This window comes from Schistocerca cancellata, chromosome 6, assembly GCF_023864275.1.
Source record: "Schistocerca cancellata isolate TAMUIC-IGC-003103 chromosome 6, iqSchCanc2.1, whole genome shotgun sequence".
NCBI classification, from domain to species: Eukaryota; Metazoa; Arthropoda; class Insecta; order Orthoptera; family Acrididae; genus Schistocerca; species Schistocerca cancellata.
This window is the reverse complement of record NC_064631.1, coordinates 655,360,645-655,381,655: the sequence shown is the minus strand read 5'-3', so window position 1 is coordinate 655,381,655 and position 21,011 is coordinate 655,360,645. Positions and strand designations below refer to the sequence as shown.

Below are 21,011 nucleotides of genomic sequence, written 5' to 3'. Positions count from 1 at the left end.
ATGTTCTGATCGAGGAAAAGCTAATAGAAGTCCTTGGTTTAGCTGAACATTGAATGAACTCTGATGGCATCAACTTGAAAGGCATTCCAGATTTTAAAGTAGCCTTTTTCTTATGCCGTAAAGATAAGAAAAGAGGTGGCTCTGCCATTTTAATTGAGAAGCACCTTGTTTTTGAGCCACTACTTAGTGTAACAATTTTATCTGTGGAGGAAACTTTTGAAATATCTGCCTGTTACATTGTGACTTATGGAACAGTCTTTATCTGTATTTACAGAAACCCAGTATTGGAAAATAAGAGAGATTTTTTTGAAAGGTTGGACATCTTATTAAACACATTGTTTTTAATGAAAGTTAATGTAATTCCAATGGCTGATTTTAATATTAATTTCAACTCCAGTACTTCTAACAACTTGGAAATAAATAGCTTAGTTAAAAGCTATGGATGAATATCATGCCGAGGAATGTAATCACCAGACCTGGTAGTGTAAAAATGGGTACTTGTATAGTCAATATTGTTACAACTTTTCATTCTTCAAAATACGATACAAATGTGATTGACACTCTTCTTTCTGATCATCATGGAATTATTATTCATGAAAACATGGATGCAATGATTTTTAATGTCACCAAGCCATCTGTGATTTATAAGACACAACGTACAATTAGTGACTGTAATAGATCTGTTTTTCTAAAATGTCTCAGAGAAATTAATTGGTTGTGTGCGTATGGTAACAGTGGAGCAGAAACCAGTTCAACAACTTTCTTGAATTATTCATGTGGGCAGTTAACATTGGCCTGCCACTAAAGAACAAATGTGTTAAAATGAGCAGGGTATCGACTACAAATAAAAATAAGTGGTACACACAGGAACTACAAAAACTTAAAGATCAATGCAACAATTTCTACTACCTAGCAAAGAATTCATCTTGTCTGCATGCCAAAGTAAGATATAAAGAATGCAAATATCAGTACAGAATGGGTATTAAGAAAGCTAAATTAGAAAATAACTGCAAATTGGTTGCACAAGCTATTAATAAACAAAAAAATGGGAAAAACATTAATGAGAATCTAGCATCAGGTAGCAAAGAATTTGTATCCAGATCTAAAATTAGTGCTGATAGTTTTAATAATTATTTTGTAAACAGTGTAGATAGTGTAGTTACTAGGATACCTGATAGTAAACATGAACCTAGCTACTATTTTGGATGTTGCCCGTAAAAACCAAAATGCTATGGAAAATGTGTTTTATTTTGAACACATTTGTGTAGAAGATGTACACTCTGTCATTCTTTCTCTTAGCAAAAGTGATTCACTGGATATTTACAATATTAGCTCTAATCATAGTATAGCAGAGGTTCTCTGTCACATCATAAACTACTGCTTTGATTAAAGTTGTTTCCCTGAAAAATTAAAAGTAGCTAAATTAATCCCAGTCCACAAAAAAGGTGACAATAATTTGCCTAGCAATTATAGGCCAGTTTCTCTTGTACCACTTTTATCCAAGATCATTGAGAAACTAAAGAGTATTCAAATAATCAATTTTCTAGATTCTCATCAATTACTTTCAAATAGCCAGTTTGGGTTTAGGAAAAATCTATCAACATATGATGCTGTTATGAGCTACATATGTAACTGTCTTGAAGCAAAAGAAGAAAAATTTATTGAAAGTACAAAGTTTTTTGATTTATCAAAAGCGTTTGACATTGTGTGCCACAACACTCTGCTGATGAAATTAAAAACTGTAGGTTTCTCAGTCTCGGCTGTTAAAATTATTCAGTCATACTTATCTAATAGATCTCAAACTGTTTACTTCGATAACCATTATTCTAGTTTCTTACCCGTTATCCATGGTGTTCCTCAAGGGTCAATCTGGAGCCCTCTCTTGTTCATATTATATATGAATGACCTACCTAGCAATGTAATAGATAATACTACAAACTGTTACTTGTATGCAGATGATATCAGTTTAAGTGTTACAGTGCCTATGAACAATAACGTAAGTAACGGGAGTAACTATGACTCTCTTAAGGTCGTAGTTACTGGGCAAGTGAAGCGCAATACATGGGCCTAGCCCTCTTAGCCTCTCCTTGCCTGCGGCTTCCCCCCTTCCCGTGGGCCCGCCGATACGCCAGCCCTCATGGGGCTGGTAAGCTGAGTGGAAGTCCGCACTTGGGGCTTTGGGGGGTTACCAGCTCCCCATCGCATAACCCTCAACATTGGGCCAACAAAAGAAGAGAATACGGGTACTGGGCCTTCCGCTGAAGGACCCGACCCAACAGTCCCAACTGCTAGCCTACCAACCGTCCCTGAAGTAGAGGAAGCCGGAGATCCATGGTTCCACTGCAGCATCTGCAGCCGTGCCTTCCGTAGCAAGATCGGGCTCGGTCAACACCGCCGCCGCGCCCATCCGGAAGCGGCAAATGCGGAGATCACCACAGACAGGAAGCGAGCTCGGTGGGCGGAAGAGGAGATGCGGGAGCTCGCCCTGGCGGAGGCTAGGCTTTTCTGTGCGAGCGACTCCAAACTACTATTTGCAAACCAGGAGCTTCTACCCCTGTTTCCGCACCGTACCTTGGACGCCATCAAGTGTAGGAGGAGGACGGCGGCGCACAAGGCGATGGTGCGGGAGTACGTGGGGGAGCTGACGCGGGAACAACAGGCGCAGCAACGACTGCACCACCCACCCGCCTTGGAGTCGCTGCCGGAGGAGCCACCCTCTCCGCCGGAGCTAGAGCGCACGCCACCAACATCTGCTGTCGACGAAGCCATATGGAGACACCTCGGCGGTCTGCCGCGGTCGGCCGCGCGCTTCTCGGCCCTGGATGACCTTGTGTGTTTGGGACCGGGTACGCCGTCGGCAGTGGTCACGGCTGGGCTGCCTGAGGCCCTCCGTGCTGTCGGCTCGGAGGAAGCAGGATCAAGGAGGAAGAAGCCGCGCCCGCCATCCAAGCGGTGGCCAGATGCTGGTCCTCCGCTTTCGAAGCGGAAGCGCCGCCGGTGGGAGTACGCCAGATGCCAGGATGGCTTCAGGAGGAACCATGCACGATGTGTATGTGGCCTCCTGGATGGCACCCTGCTCCAGCCGCCGCCGAACATCCCTGGGCTGGTGGACTTCTGGCGCAGCCTCTTCACGACGGAGCCACCCTCCAATACAGGCTCCATCCCGGACCGGCTTCTCCCGCGCTCGGAGTCCGTTGACTTTGAGCGCCTGTGGGGGCCGATCACTGCAGAAGAGGTCGCGGCAGCCTTGCCGCCCAGAGGTTCCGTTGCCGGCCCTGACGGCCTCTCGCCGGTGCAATTGCGCCGCCTTCCAGCGGAGGTCACCACCAAACTGTTCAACCTTTTCCTGCTGACCCGCCAGCTTCCCTCATCCCTCCTCCGAGCCAGGACCTCCCTGCTCCCTAAGACAGCCGCCCCAGCATCCCCCGCTGACTTTCGGCCCATCACCGTCTGCTCGGTGTTAGCCAGAACCTTTCATAAGGTTCTGGCAACTCGCCTTATGCGGATGTGTGCTGTGGACGAACGTCAGCGGGCTTTCATCTCAAGGGATGGGATGCTGGAGAATACCTTCCTTCTCGACCGGGTGCTCGTCGGCGCCGTCCGCCGCTGTCGCTCTGTGTTCATGGCATCACTCGATGTGTCCAAGGCGTTCGATTCGTTGGACCATGTGGCCCTCCGCCCTGTGCTGAAAGCCCATGGTCTTCCGGACGAATTCATCGAATACGTCGAGGGCTGCTATGCGGACAGCGCGACGGTAATTGCGGGGGGCGGCGACGAGTCCCCGGCCGTGCGGCCAGCGAGAGGTGTCCGGCAGGGTGATCCTTTGTCTCCTCTCCTTTTTAACTTCGCTGTTGATTGTGTTCGAAACCAGCTGCCCTCACACATAGGTGTTAAGGTGTTGGGCCGCCAGATCAACGCGGCGGCCTTCGCGGACGACATCCTGCTCTTCGCCTCCACAAGGGGGGGCCTGCAGTCCCTCATCAACGCAGCGGTGGCAGCCCTCGACCAACTGGGGCTGCGAGTCAACCCGCGGAAGTGTCTCACCCTCGCACTCGTGGCGTCCGGCCGCGAGAAGAATGTGAAGGTGGATGCCAGCGTCACCTTCAATGCTGGGGACACCACCATGCCGGCATTGGGAGTGGGTGAGACCTTCCGCTATCTTGGACTGCAGTTCTCCTCCTCTGGGCGGTGCCTCTTCCATCCGAGGCACCACATCGAAGAGCAGCTGACCATCATTTCGCGGGCGCCGCTGAAGCCGCAGCAGCGGCTGTATGCACTGCGTGAGGTTCTTCTCCCGGGCCTGTACCATGGCCTCGCCCTGAGCCGCACCCGCATCGGTGCGCTCAAGGCCATGGACATCTGTGTTCGGGCTGCGGTGAGGAAATGGTTCCGCCTCCCAGCGGACACCCCCATGGGCTACTTTCACGCTCCAATAGCCCATGGGGGCCTTGGGATTCCATCCGCTCGCTGGATGGGGCCAACCCTGAGGCGGGGCAGGCTTCTCACTTTGTTGCAGCTCGAGCCTTCTACCACCGACGCAGACCTGGGGGAGGCGCGACACGAAGTGGCGGCGCTTGAACGACACCTCACGTGGGAGGGCCATCTGCTGCAATCGGCTGCAAAAGTTGGTGAGATGTGGGCGGCACGCCTGCACATCACCTTCGACGGGGCAGCCCTTTCGTCGTCGGCCAGGACATCGGGCCAACACAGCTGGGTCGAGGACACCAGTCGCTTCCTGTCGGGCCGTGACTATGTGGCGTGCATTCGCACGCGGATAAACGCACTACCAACCAAAGCGCGCAGGAGTCGCGGCCGAGACAGGGAGAAGATGTGCCGCGCAAGGTGCAACGCCGTCGAGACTGCGAACCACGTCGTCCAGGGCTGCGGGCTCACCAGCCGAGCCCGGGTGCGGGGTCACGACGCGGTTGTGAAATACGTCGCGCGCGGGCTGGCTCAACGAGGGTTCGACGTGTCTGTCGAGCCACACCTCCGAACGCCAGAGGGAGTCCGCAAACCCGACACCGTAGCGTCAAAGGACGGGGTGGCGCATGTCATCGATGCGCAAATAGTCGGCGACCACCTCGACACCGACTGGTGTCACTGGCAGAAGGCGGCGAAGTATGATGTCCCGTCGGTGCGGCGTGCTGTCGGCGCTCTCCGACCCACAACCAGCAGCTTACAGTTCAAGACAGTGACCCTAAACTGGAGGGGGACTTGGGCACCAACATCTGCCCGCCAGCTCCTGCTATTGGGCTTCCGCAGGCGGGAATTAAGCACCATAAGCACGCGGGTGCTCGGAGGGACTACATGGATCTTCGGAATCTTTGAAAATATGACGTCGATAAGGCCGAAGTACAGGGAGGGCGTGGGCTAGTGAGTTGGTGTTTTTTAGGTTAGTTTGCCCTGACTCCTGGGGCTTCAATATCAGGAGCAATACCGTCTTTGTATTCTTAAATTGTAATGTGTTTTGTACTTGTGAATAATATAATGTCTTAGCGGTTACACCAACAGCGGTAACCGGCGCCCTTGTGAGCTCCTCTCGGGGAGTACGGCGCACTAGCTCCTAAGAGTGTTTATTTACTTGTGTTATTCACATGTATGTTTGTGAATAAAGACGGCTGAAATAGATATACTTTCTGACTGGTGCAGTGTCAATAGCCTGTCTATGAACATAAATAAAACACAGGAATTAAACATTTCTTATAACAATAGAATCACCTTAGAGACAGTTCCTGTAGAGTTTCTTGGCATTGTTTTGCAAAATAATTTAGGCTGGCAGGTACATGTGAATTATTTAACACCAAAAATTTCTAAAGGAATATTTATGCTCAGAAAATTACAAGCAACAGTAGATGAGAAAATTTTGCTTTCTGTCTATTATAGTTATATTCACTCTCATTTGACATATGGGACAATCTTGTGGGGAAATAAATGCTTCTCAAAATGCTTATTTACAGCCCAGAAAAAAGCTGTCAGACTGATATGTAAAGCATCACCTAGAAGTCACTGTAGAGAATTATTTATTAAACTTAGTATTATGACCTTGCCATCTATATACATATTTCAATGTCTCTTGTACATTAAAAAGAACTTGTCTAGTTTTGATCTGAATTCTGGTATACATAGTTATAACACACGACACTGTAATGATATAAGAAAAGACTACTGCTCATATACCAAAACTCTAAACAGCTTCAAATACACATCTGTAAGGCTATTTAATAAACTACCAGAGTCAGTTAAGAGTCTGGAGCTGAAAAAATTTAAGATATTTGTAAGAACTTTATTAATTCAAAATTAGTTTTATACAATGGAAGATTTCTGTGAGTATAATTTCTAACATAGATTAATTATTTGTGTATTTATAGTCATTGTTGTTTGTACATTTATTGACGTTCCTTATACAAGGTTTATAGCCATGTAAATGTTTTGTTTTTGGGCAATAAAAATCAATCAATCAGTCAACCAACTGACCTCTCCATTAATTACATTACCATTGACTGACCATTTTACACTGCACACACAATTTGTAATCAAAGTAACAGTTCACCTTCTACATCCTTTTTCCTGTCCAATGAGGTGCCACAGTAAACTTCAAATTCATTCACCGTATGTTGACATTGGCAATCAGGCTACATATTCAAAGGTTGTTGAAGGATGCAACATCTTTACCACTGGTCTCCATATATAACACAACACGCCAGTATGCTGCAGTCAATGATGTTGCCACCTCACTCCACTTCAAGGAGCTAATATATGTATATTTCATTTACTGGTAATTTGAAGAACATGACAATGGTGGGTTCAACTGAAAATAGTTATTAGAGAATCATAGACTGTACAGCTTATTACCGAAAATTTTTCTCCTTTTAAATGTTTTAATTACATTCAATTTTACCAAAATATCACACCCCACTATACAACATTAATCATTTCACACTCAGACTTTACATTCATCAAAACATGGCTCAAATAATTATCCCAATAACATATTATCGAGCACCTCCAACTTAGCAAGCTCACACACAAAGTCTATATGAAACTCAGTTCCAGACTGCCACTCCAAGAACTCATATCAAGCAACAACAAACACTACTTCAAAATGCATTGTCAGTGTGCAAATGCTGGACTCAGCTAAACCAGTAGTAGTTGCAGTAATATAACACATAATCTGTGATGAAGCAAGTCGATAAGTTTACAACCAAATATCAGATAGAGAGAAACCAGTACATGTATAGGGTCCTCAAACATGGTGCAACTGAGGGCCCTCTTTTTGTTTTTACTCCATGCAATATATTGTAGAATACTTCATCTTAAATGTGTGAGCAATAAATGCATTTGTTTCAATCAGATAACGCCCGTAAATTACTTTGCAACCAGGTTATGGACTAAGGCTGTATACTTGATGGTAACAATCTAAAAAATACAAAATCATTGGTTAGCAGAAACTAGTGACAGCACACAGCAAGTTGGAACAATGTAATCACAGATACTATGCTTTTTCTAAATACCATTCCACTGCCTATGATTGAAAACATGGTGGGAAGAGAAAACTATAGTATGTGGTAATTAGCTTTAGGAACTGAACATGAACAATCGTGGGATCATGTCAATGGAAAAATAATGTATAAATAAATTTTGCGCAGCAAGGAGAAAAATTATACTCTCCATCCATCTGTCGATGTATGTTCATCTGCAAGTCATCTTTACAGCTGAAGAAGTGTGGGACAAGTTACAGGAAGTCTACAAAGATCTTCATGTCTTCTGGGGAACAGAGTTACTGAAAAACAACCACAAAATAATATACAAAGATGCCATTTGATTACCCACACCACTGTGGCTGGCAATCCTGTGGCCAATACACAGTGGCAGTGGAGGGGGCAGACATCAAACGAAAAAACTACAAAGAACGAAACTTGTCTAGCTTGAAGGGGGAAACCAAATGGCGCTATGGTTGGCCCACTAGATGGCACTACCATAGGTCGAACGGATATCAACTGCATTTAAAAAAAATAGGAACCCCCATTTTTTATTACATATTCTTGTAGCACGTAAAGAAATATGAATGTTTTAGTTGGACCACTTTTTTTTGCTTTGTGATAGTGCGCACTGTAATAGTCGCAAACATATAAGTACATGGTATCACGTAACATTCCGCCAGTGCGGAAGTATTTGCTTCGTGATACATTACCCGTGTTAAAATAATCGGTCAAGAACCATGTTATGAAGTCTGCTTTGGCCATTCATAAACTTAATCGTTGTTAGTGCCTCAGTTCTAGTACTATAGTCGTATTCCGACTTTTTGTATCATAGATGCTATCTCATAACTTCACTTTCACTGTTCGTTACTGTGACCAGGAGAATGATGTGACTTGATGTGACATACAGTGTGAATACATCCTGACGTGACGTGACGTTCTGTTGGTATCTGGCGTGAATCGGCCTTTACCTGTGAAAACAAGAAAACCTTCATATGTAGATGTTCCCACAGGTAACACATATATATATACTATCTGTTAGTAAAATAGTGGGAAGAGGTCATTTAATTTTATTTGACAGGCAAGACAGTTGTATTTATGGCACATCCAAAAATGTGAGTCCTAGTGCGACATTAGCAAACGTAACTTACGTACTAGACCAATTATTTGACCAGAAGTTTGAAGGAAAATCAGTATTGTTGAATTGTGGAGACTTTTAGCGTTAAAGACTAGGTTATCTGCAATCTGAAGCAATCCATGCACTATGTAAATGTCTGCCTATTGGCATTTTGTATGAGGGAGCAGTTAACACTTCATGAGGAATTTGCTCACAGGACATAGAAACAAGAATTTCTCTTCAAGTTCTAGCTCTACAGCATTGGGAATTTTCGTGGTAGTACACTCAGTTTTGTGAGGGCCAATGCAAACTAGGTCAGTTGGTGTGACCAAATACTTTTTTGCTTTAACTGGCGACTATTTCAGGAAAGTAACTGTATATACTCTCAGAAAAAACTAGTATCACAACTAACTGCTGTTTTTGTAAACTTGATTGAAAAGCAAATTGGACAAAGCATCTAAACTCTAGGCACATATAATGGAGGAAGTATGTGAACAATTATCTTATAAACTTTTTCAGGCTAGAAGGGATCTGATATCGGACCACACTACCTAGTCAGCTTAAAACGAAGTGGCTAAGCACTATAACTGCATAATATTAGGAAAGGTAATTCGAATCAAATATGCCAAATGAATTTTGGGCAGAAACAGTCACCACTGCTGTCTCCTAATTAACATGTGACCAAAGAAGGCACCGAGAAGCACGTCGACCTTCCATTCCATTTACAGAATAGTAACAGAATGAAATAACAACCACTGATCTAACAGAAATTGAACCCAAGCCTGTGACTATGACATCAAGTAAGAGTTGTCTTTCTCTTGTGGATTGTTACAGAAAATCTACTAAACAGAAACAATTTAAATATCTGAACTATACTTTACAGCATACAATACATCTTTTCAAATCTTTTTTATTTATAAAGTTCATAATCATAGGTTTACGTTCGTCCAGTAGCCCTGCAAGTAGAATACGTGCAATCCAACCATTATTTTGGCATAGGATGATCATCTGTGGAAACTATGCCCCTGATAAAAATGTCTTTAGGATGCAGAGAAAAGCAGTCAGAGATATTTGTAATTTCTAGGAACTTGAGTCATGTAGTCCATAATTCATGTACTATAGCTAAAAATATTGAGCTCACCCATTCTTTACGTGCACATTTCCATCACTTTTTCGTGTTAGTATCTTTTAAGTATCTTTTAAACAGAACTGGGGTCCTGTAAAAGAAACACGGGACAGCCATAACATGAGGAATATCTGTGATATCCACATGTTCCAATCTAGAATAGTATTCTGCAGAAAAGTGATAGCAGTTAAGTTATTAAATAACTTACCCAGTATATTAAAACAACAATACAATAAAATTCATTTAAAAAGTATTCTAAGTAATTTATAATAGAAGATTGCTTTTATTCTGTAAAATTTATTGAATTATAAACCACAACTATTACAAACAGAAATTCATACATTTAGAAATTTGTATAATTTAAATTGCATTGTTTATTGTGTATAAACTTAAATTTGTACTGTCTCTGTTCCACCCCTCTCTTGAATTTGGGTTGTTCATATCCAGTGTCCTGTTACAGCAAGTAATGAATCAAAACGGACAAATAAATTATGATGATGTAGTTTTGAAAACTGATGGACTGAATATAGAGACTGACATTTCGTTAAGCATGTAAATCTTCTAAGCAATGTGACTTTTGTTTTGTTCTTCAGGACGTAGAGGCACAATTTATCAACAGTTTCTGTGTAGCTTCCAATGTGAAGTTTGCATAAATTCTTGAAAGGAAGTTCTATTCACGGTAGTACGAAAGCATTACATACGTAATATCTAAAGAAAATATGTCCACAAATTTTGTAAGTTTCTATGACAGGTGAACATTTTCGTACTTAAATACAAGTGTAAACGGTGAAATTATTTTTCCACTATTTGTGTTAATAATGGCCCTGTAGTCCAGTAGAAATTAATCTTATTGTTATATATGGTAAATTCAACTTCTTAGCACGAATCCAAATGAAATTATAGTCTGTGTTTGTAGAGAAGTGCTGGGAATATATTTTTCTTCTGCTTCGACGTCGATACTCAGCGTACAGTTGAGGAATCGCAGACCGTCGCACAGTGAAGATCGACCTGTTGTTTGTTTACTTTGTATCAAGAGGGCGTGACAAACATTTTTGTCTCTTTTTATAATATCTGATAGGAGTGTTCTGGAGTGCAGCAATGCAAAGTGGATGAGGGAATCAAAGTGCAGAAGTATTGTCCTTTGTGAGCTGAGAGGCTTTACCCCAAGAAATGGTACGATTTTGTTACCTGATTACTCGCGTCTCAACTACTGTGTGTTGATTTGAACATAGCTGGTGCAGCAATAGTGTTTATATTTGTGTAGTAACGCGTATTTATAATAAGTCTGTAAACATTTAAAGCAATAAATCATAAACATTTAACACAATAGGTCGTATACCCATGATCATCATTATCTTAGCCGTAAAAACGTACGATTTTTGGGAAATTTTAGATAAATCAAAGCTTCAGAAATTGCTTGTGGGAAAAGACAGAAATAGTGATTTTGAAGGAAGAAGCTGAACATATAATCGACGGGACGGCCCTATGTTTCTCCTTGTTAATATAGTAGAATGAATCTATATTCAGGACTTAATTTAAGACACTATTCATTGTTACAGTAGCATCGCCGTACATCTAACCGCCTTTGAGATTTGTGGTTGACAACATGAATTTATTTAAAAAGAAATCCCCATCCATTCAGTGAACACAAAACAGAAGAATTATCTTTATGTTGCAAACAAATCTGTTAAGCATAAATTCACATTTTGCACCGTGGAGCAGATGTTATGCCATGTAGATGACGTGAGACGTTAGATCATATATACAACAGATGATGTACGTGCATGGTTCGAAACCAGTTGTACCAGATTCTGAGCGACTGCAGTGAAACAGCTAATGTAGCATATTGGACATTAAGTGAATTTTAGCGGCATTTCAATATCTCAGTATGTTAAAAGCAGTTGAGTGTTCCTATCAGTATGAATAAATCTTAGGTGTCGTGTGATAGTGTTCTATTTAACTCAGAGGGCAAGCGAGGACATTCCTAGAATAAAGCAAAAACAGTGTGGACCATTGTGAACAAGAAGCAAACAAAAACAATGATTTAAATAATATTCAATTCTCAGAAAATAACTATGGCAGAAAATATTACACATTGAAATTGTTGACCAACAAGTTCAATGATGACATCCTCACAGTGACCTCAAACATTGTATCTACTAATAAACATTGGAATTTAGATGCATTATGTTGACCTCAATAAAGGCTATTAGCACACCAACATACTTTTAGTTTCAAAAATGTACAAACACCGTGGACATTACGGAATTCATTTGTCACTAAAAATGGTAATATTTTTGGGTATGGTAATGTTTCCACTGCAGAATTGATTATGACTACCCTTGAGCAATGTTTGTGATCAGTCAATAGCTGGTTATATTTTCTGACAGCATGAAGATGTTGTAGCAACACCCATATATAAAATTGTAAACAAACAAATTGCCAGTAATTACAGAGCCATTCCATTATATTTATTTATGTTTTCAAAAAGAAGATGTCAGACAGTGACCTGTGACAGAATACTGACACATTTTTCTAAGCAGCACTTGTTATGCACTTGGTTGGGTTTTTGTGTAGGATTCACCACTGAAAAACCTTGCAACAACTTACAAATGAAGTCCTGGAAGACCTAAACAAGTAAATATATCCCGTGGGATCGTTCAGAATCTTGTAAAAAGTTTAAACTGTATGGATAGCTGGGAAACTGAAATGTTATGTCATTAATTTCCTCTCGCTTGCATGGCTGGAGTCTTAACTTCATAACAGACAGCAGAGAGTGATATTGATAGACTGTGTCATAGAAGCTAAACTCAGAGCAAAGGAACATAACATGTGGGCTCCTGTAAAGATTGCAACTGGCACTGCTCGTCTTCTTGGCCTAATTAAATTATGTTCCACTGACTTTAAAGTATGGTTCAAAATCTGTAATTTAACTTCAAATAGTGTAATGCAGATGTAGACATTAATGGTCATAGACAAAATGAAACACTGTGCACAAAATTCCTAGCTAATCAGTCGGATGTGTAAATGAAGTCGATACACAGATGAATGAACAAACTATCTAGGCCTAACTAAGAAACTTACTACAATGTGATATGTGTTTTCATTGTGTTCACCAAAGGAGTGGGATGCTTGCTTATTTTGCATGTTTCATTGCCTGTTGCCTTATAGGCTCTGCTTCTGAGGTAGTGCATATAGTTTGAGTGAGATACTTGTTCAGCGGAAGTGAGTAGTAAAAATATTGCATAAAGTAGATAACAAAACAACTTGTAAGTGGCCTGTTTAACAAAGTTCATATTCTAACTCACACTTCTGACTCTGTTTACTGTTTAATGGACATTGTTTCTGGTAGTAAAAATCATTTTCAAATGAATCGTGACTCACAAGACAAGACACAATCGCAAGACGAGATACAAAAATAATTTGCTTGTAGACTTTGGCCCCATGAATAGGGTTCAGAATGGATATACCGGGTCATGTTACACACTTCTCAAGATTGTAGAGGGAACTTAGTAAATCAAGTTTTACGTAGGAACGCATTTCCATAAATGTCGTCCAATGACGCTAAACATTGTCAAAGTCATAGGTGCTGGCACCTGTAAATATATGTATATACAGGATGATTCTGTGATGATGTTACAAACTTTCAGGGATGATGGAGAGTGATAAATGTATGAATTTGAGGTAAGGGCTCCTGTACCAGAAACGAATGAGTCGAAAGTTATAGGTGCAAACAATTCTGATGCCTCCGACTGTGGAATATACGTTCCAGCACTGTTGTTGTGAAAATCGTAGGGTAGACAATGTTCAAAAGTGGTAGTATGGAACAAAACAAGCAAAAAATGTCAAGTAAACATGGGCTCTAAAATGCATACCTTAAAGAGCTACGAGCACTTGTTCAACAGAGGAGGTGCGTTACACACTAGTGAAGATGAGCAAGTGCTCATAGCTGCTCAGGTATGCATTTTAAAGCTATTGTTTACTTGACATTTTTTTTCTTGTCTTGGTCCATACTAACAGCTTTGAAATTTGCATGCTCTACATTAGCAACAACAATATTGGTACTTGTATTCCACTGTCAGAGATATCAGAATGATTTTCGCTTGTCACTTTCAACTTGTTCATTTCTGAACCTCAAAAGGATACATTTATCCATCTCCATCATCTCTGAAAGTATGTAACAGCATCATGGAATCACCCTGTATGTACATACATTTACAGGCGCCAGCACCTATAACTTTGACGCTCTATAACGTCGTTGGCCACTTTTACAAATAATTATATAGATTTAAGAATTGAAAATTTCTGTTTTTTCCATGGCAAGTAGCAGTGTTCATTATGAAATTGCATGACAGGTAGTAGTGTAGTATATGCGCATCATCTTCATCTTGAACAGTTTCTGGCTCCAGGTTGGGTTTGTTTGGAACCTAAGGCTTGCCATTTAGTCCTGTTTTCTTCCACAACCTTTTGCGTTCACTCTGGTCATTCCTCGCCTCTCTCTTTCAACACACTCCTCCACACCTTTCAGCCATCTATCCCTTGGTCATTTCCTTTGCATCTCCATTTCATATATCTTCTTGAAAATCCTCCCGTTTTCCATTCACTTTCAGTGCCCATACCATAGGGATGGGAAAACTGACAGGTTAAAAGTGATACCGGTATATTAGTTCTGAGTAACTGGTATTTTTTGGAATTTATTTGGTGTCAGTTTTAACAGGAATTTTTTTACTAAAAAGCGGATAAGAATCTGAAATATCAATTAGCCATATCAGCTGTGCTAAAACTTTTCATTTTTAAATTAACCTTTTATAACAAAAGGGTAATTTTCATTCATAAAATTTTCATTGTTTTGAAATATTGTGTTTTCATAGAAAATGAGAAAGCTATCAGCGTTATATTAATGCACCATGTAATGGACTGCGTGGCCCCTCTCACCGGAGGTTCGAGTCATTCTCGGGCATATGTGTCTGTTGTTGTTGTTACCATATGTTAGTTTAAGCTGGTTTAAGTAGTGTGTAAGTCTAGGGACCGATGACGTTGGCAATTTGGTCCCTTTGGAATTCACACACATCTGAACATGTTGAGCTATATTAAAAACAGTGCCAACAGAAGTGAGCAACAGATACATGGCGTAAGAATAAGTACAGCATTGCTGCAACAATAATGTCCCAGTTGCCATCTGCTGTGGCTTAGGATACACTTATGTGTGCAGTGTGCAAGACTTGCCCCCTTCTGATCTGTATGGTATTTTCTCACTGTCATCGCAGGACATGCACAGTATATCATAGTGGCGCCAACTCTTGTCTGGAAACATTGTAGAAAGTGATGTAGCAATGAAGTAAAATGCTTAATTTGCTTTAGAAGATTAACCTTGATCTGTCATTTATTTGACATAACAAAAGAGCAAGGAAATTATGGTAACTGCAATAAATTAAAAACTTAAGATTTCGTTCTTAGTTTACAATAAAAACATAAAGTAACTTATCTGCTGCCTGTGTCTACGTAATATGCTTTATCTGCTTGTAGCGATTGAAAATGGACAAATTAACATGAAAAATAGAGTTCTTTAATCTTAGTTTTCACCCAGTTCTTTAATCTTTAATTTAGTACTGAAATACCCAAACAGTTGTTTGATCACTGATTGCAACATGATTTTTGAGTGGAGTTTCAAAAAATTAGAATCAGTAAGTGACTCGTGATTTTTTTAAATAATCAACAGCTCCTCACTTTTGAAGAAAAGCAGTGAACAGTAGACAGGCAAAGTTTTCTTTTATTTGCTTATATAATTTTCAATCTCTGTCTGATTTCTACATTTATTACAGGAAATAATAGGAATAAAAAACCGAAAATCATTTATTTCAGAAACCGGTTATTCTGACTAGTTGTAACAATGAAGTTGAACTGGGGGCAAAAAAAAGAAAAAAGAAAGAAATACAACAATATAACTGAGAACCAGTTGTTTCAGTGCTTACTGCCATCCATCTTAGCCTTGATGTTTCTGTCATGTTCTGCAAGGATTCCTCTTTCACTATTTCCCTTACCCTTTCATTCCTTACCCTATCTCTCCTTTTTACCCCTATCCTACTTCTGAGGATCTTCATTTCACAGGCCTGTAATCTGCTCACATCTCTTTTCTTCATTACCCATGTTTCAGGCACATAGGTGAGCACTGATATATATAAAAACAAAGATTCTGTAACTTACCAAATGAAAGCGTTGGTACGTTGATAGAGACAATAACAAACACACACACACACAAATTTCAAGCTTTCGCAACCCACGGTTGCTTCATCAGGAAAGAGGGAAGGGCGAAAGGATGTGGGTTTTAAGGGAGAGGGTAAGGAGTCATTCCAATCCCGGGAGCGGAAAGACTTACCTTGGGGGGAAAAAGGGACAGGTATACACTCGCACACACACACATATCCATCCGCACATATAAAGACACAAGCAGAGATATGTCTGCTTGTGTTTGTGTTCGTCTGTGTGTCTGTCGACTTGCCAGCACTTTCATCTGGTAAGTCACATCATCATCATCTTTGTTTTTTATATATATATATTTTCCGGAGGTAAAATAGTCCCCCATTCGGATCTCTGGGCGGGGACTACTCAAGAGGATGTCGTTATCAGGAGAAAGAAGACTGGCGTTCTGCGGATCGGAGAGCGGTAAAAAGGGAAATGGATAGGTTAAAGTTAGACATAGTGGGAATTAGTGAAGTTCGGTGGCAGGAGGAACAAGACTTCTGGTCAGGTGACTACAGGGTTATAAACACAAAGTCAAATAGGGGTAATGCAGGAGTAGCTTTAATAATGAATAGGAAAATAGGAATGCGGGTAAGCTACTACAAACAGCATAGTGAACGCATTATTGTGGCCAAGATAGATACGAAGCCCACACCTACTACAGTAGTACAAGTTTATATGCCAGCTAGCTCTGCAGACGACGAAGAAATTGAAGAAATGTATGATGAAATAAAAGAAATTATTCAGATAGTGAAGGGAGACGAAAATTTAATAGTCATGGGTGACTGGAATTCGAGTGTAGGAAAAGGGAGAGAAGGAAACGTAGTAGGTGAATATGGATTGGGGCTAAGAAATGAAAGAGGAAGCCGCCTGGTAGAATTCTGCACAGAGCACAACTTAATCATAGCTAACACTTGCTTTAAGAATCATGATAGAAGGTTGTATACATGGAAGAACCCTGGAGATATTAAAAGGTATCAGATAGATTATATAATGGTAAGACAGAGATTTAGGAACCAGATTTTAAATTGTAAGACATTTCCAGGGGCAGATGTGGACTCTGACCACAATCTATTGGTTATGACCTGTAGATTAAAACTGAAGAAACTGCAAAAAGGTGGGAATTTAAGGAGATGGGACCTGGATAAACTGAAAGAACCAGAGGTTGTACAGAGTTTCAGGGAGAGCATAAGGGAACAATTGTCACAAATGGGGGAAAGAAATACAGTAGAAGAAGAATGGGTAGCTTTGAGGGATGAAGTAGTGAAGGCAGCAGAGGATCTAGTAGGTAAAAAGACGAGGGCTAGTAGAAATCCTTGGGTAACAGAAGAAATATTGAATTTAATTGATGAAAGGAGAAAATATAAAAATGCAGTAAATGAAGCAGGCAAAAATGAATACAAACGTCTCAAAAATGAGATCGACAGGAAGTGCAAAATGGCTAAGCAGGGATAGCTAGAGGACAAATGTAAGGATGTAGAGGCTTATCTCACTAGGGGTAAGATAGATACTGCATACAGGAAAATTAAAGAGACCTTTGGAGATAAGAGAACCACTTGTATGAACATCAAGAGCTCAGATGGAAACCCAGTTCTAAGCAAAGAAGGGAAAGCAGAAAGGTGGAAGGAGTATATAGAGGGTCTATATAAGGGCGGTGTACTTGAGGACAATATTATGGAAATGGAAAAGGATGTAGATGAAGATGAAATGGGAGATACGATACTGCGTGAAGAGTTTGACAGAGCACTGAAAGACCTGAGTCGAAACAAGGCCCCCGGAGTAGACAACATTCCATTGGAACTACTGACAGCCTTGGGAGAGCCAGTCCTGACAAAACTCTACCATCTGGTGAGCAAGATGTATGAAACAGGCGAAATACCCTCAGACTTCAAGAAGAATATAATAATTCCAATCCCAAAGAAAGCAGGTGTTGACAGATGTGAAAATTACCGAACAATCAGTTTAATAAGCCACAGCTGTAAAATACTAACACGAATTCTTTACAGACGAATGGAAAAACTAGTAGAAGCCGACCACGGGGAAGACCAGTTTGGATTCCGTAGAAATACTGGAACACGTGAGGCAATACTGACTTTACGACTTATCTTAGAAGGAAGATTAAGGAAAGGCAAACCTACGTTTCTAGCATTTGTAGACTTAGAGAAAGCTTTTGACAACGTTGACTGGAATACTCTCTTTCAAATTCTAAAGGTGGCAGGGGTAAAATATAGGGAGCGTAAGACTATTTACAATTTGTACAGAAACCAGATGGCAGTTATAAGAGTCGAGGGACATGAAAGGGAAGCAGTGGTTGGGAAGGGAGTAAGACAGGGTTGTAGCCTCTCCCCGATGTTATTCAATCTGTATATTGAGCAAGCAGTAAAGGAAACAAAAGAAAAATTTGGAGTAGGTATTAAAATCCATGGAGAAGAAATAAAAACTTCGAGGTTCGCCGATGACATTGTAATTCTGTCAGATACAGCAAAGAACTTGGAAGAGCAGTTGAACGGAATGGATGGTGTCTTGAAGGGAGGATATAAGATGAACATCAACAAAAGCAAAACGAGGATAATGGAATGGAGTCGAATTAAGTCGGGTGATGTTGAGCGTATTAGATTAGGAAATGAGACACTTAAAGTAGTAAAGGAGTTTTGCTATTTGGGGAGCAAAATAACTGATGATGGTCGAAGTAGAGAGGATATAAAATGTAGACTGGCAATGGCAAGGAAAGCATTTCTGAAGAAGAGAAATTTGTTAACATCGAGTATAGATTTAAGTGTCAGGAAGTTATTTCTGAAAGTATTTGTATGGAGTGTAGCCATGTATGGAAGTGAAACATGGACGGTAAATAGTTTAGACAAGAAGAGAATAGAAGCTTTCGAAATGTGGTGCTACAGAAGAATGCTGAAGATTAGAAGGGTAGATCACATTACTAATGAAGAGGTATTGAATAGAATTGAGGAGAAGAGGAATTTGTGGCACAACTTCACTAGAAGAAGTTGGTAGGACATGTTCTGAGGCATCAAGGGATCACCAATTTAGTACTGGAGGGCAGCGTGGAGGGTAAAAATCGTAGAGGGAGACCAAGAGATGAATACTCTAAGCAGATTCAGAAGGATGTAGGTTGCAGTAGGTACTGGGAGATGAAGAAGCTGGCACAGGATAGAGTAGCATGGAGAGCTGCATCAAACCAGTCTCAGGACTGAAGACCACAACAAAAGCCCACTTTCTTGTTGTCGCATTGCAGCCCCCCTCATTCTCAATTATCATCTCCTGGGTGAGGACACCTTCATGGGTGCATTTTCCACCATGAATTATGCAGTATCGCTTTCTGTGCCAATGATGACCATGGACTTGTTAGCACCTCATATCCAGCATGGTAGCCAGTCTGTTGTGGTGGAGCCGTCATGTACCCTGTTGGTTGTAGCTCCCTGACAACACAGGGATCGCTCTACTGATGCCTGTGCCATTAACTCCCCATGTATGCCATGGAGTAGATGCCCATCTCCCTCGGGCATCGGCACTCCCGGCAATGGCCATCCTGTCAGGTGGCCCTTGCTGAGGCTGGGTGGTGCCCGTGGGGAGTGCCCCTGCTCGGAGTTGGTGGCATCAGGGCGGATGACACACCATGAAGCATAGTACGTCATCTCTTGCTGGTGGTCTGCCGCCAGCAGTCTGAAAGCGGGCAAAGTCTAACTTCAATGCTAAGAAGTATGACTCCAAATTGTTCTCCTCCCTGGCCACACCATGGAGGGAACGCCAGGTTAAGGATGGCAGTGAAACTTATTCGCCCCAGTACCTTGTATGTACGAGAGTTGATGGAGAGTCTTTCATGTCCATGAAGCCTCAGTTTTTTGTGGAGCATTTAGAGGACAAGTTTGGGGAGGTGGAGGGCTTGTCCAAAATGTGCTCTGGGTCAGTCTTCATAAAAACAGCATCCTCTGCCCAGTCTCAGACATTACTGACTTGTGACAAGTTGGGGGATGTTTCTGTTACTATCACACCCCATAAGAGCTTAAATATGGTCCAGGGTATTATATACCACAGGGACATTCTTTTACAGTCTGACAACGAGCTGCGCGCCAATTTAGAGCAGCGAGGTGTTCATTTCGTCCAGCACATCCATTGGGGTCCAAGGGATACTCAGGTTGTCACCCATGCCTTCATCTTGGCCTTTGAGGGTGACACATTGCCCGAGAAGGTCAAGGTGATGGTCTACCACTGAGGTGTCAAGCCATATATCTGTCTCCATTGCAGTGCTTTAAGTGTTGGAAGTTCGGCCATATATCCTTCCGCTGTACTTCCAGCGTCACATGTCGAGATTGTGGACGTCCATCACATCCCTATACTCCATGTGCCCCACCTCCCATCTGTGTCAACTGCAGAGAGCATCATTCACCTTGCTCGCCAGACTGTGGGATTTTACAGAAAGAGAGGAAAATCATGGAATATAAGACCCTGCACGGACTGACCTACACTGAGGCTAAGAGGAAATTTGAGCACCTATATCCTATGGCTGTGACCTCTTACGCCACCACTATGAGAACAGTTGTCTTTATCAATTTTCAGCCCTGGACTTCTCCCATCTATCCACTGGAGAGCACATGATGACCTGTGTGATAGTGACCATTTCCCCAGCTCCCTGTCAATGTCCTGGTGTCAGGCACGCCTGCCCAGATGGGCTTTAAACAAGGCGGAGTGGGAAACTTTCACCTCTGCTGTCATTGTTGAATCTCCCCCACACAGTAACATCAATGTGGATGGTTGAGCAGGTGACTACAACAATCGTCTCTGTGGCAGAAAACACAATCCTCTCTTTAGTGTGCCCCTGTGAAAGGCAGTCCCTTGGTGGGCGCCGGAAGTCACTGAAGCAATTAAGGAGCATCGGCGAGCTCTACAGTGGCATAAGTGGCACCCTTCCCTGGTGCACCTCATAGCCTTTAAGCGGCTCCGTGCCTGCGTTCGCCAACTTATCAAACAATGGAAGCAGGAGTGTTGTGAGAGATATGTCTTGACCATTGGGTGCCATATGTTACCTTCCCAAGTCTGG

The 21,011-nt window shown here is 41.8% G+C and overlaps 1 protein-coding gene across 2 annotated transcripts in view; it reads left to right on the top strand.

Annotated features, from left to right (window-relative positions):
* Positions 1-10,709: 10,709 nt before the first annotated feature.
* LOC126190732 (endoplasmic reticulum metallopeptidase 1-like) overlaps positions 10,710-21,011 on the top strand; it is a 263,271-nt gene continuing 252,969 nt past the window's right edge. For both annotated transcript variants that reach the window (XM_049931220.1, XM_049931219.1), the window contains exon 1: positions 10,710-10,894. In XM_049931220.1, the coding sequence (XP_049787177.1) occupies positions 10,892-10,894 (3 nt within the window). In that variant the 5' untranslated portion in view covers positions 10,710-10,891. The remainder of the gene's footprint in view (positions 10,895-21,011) is intronic.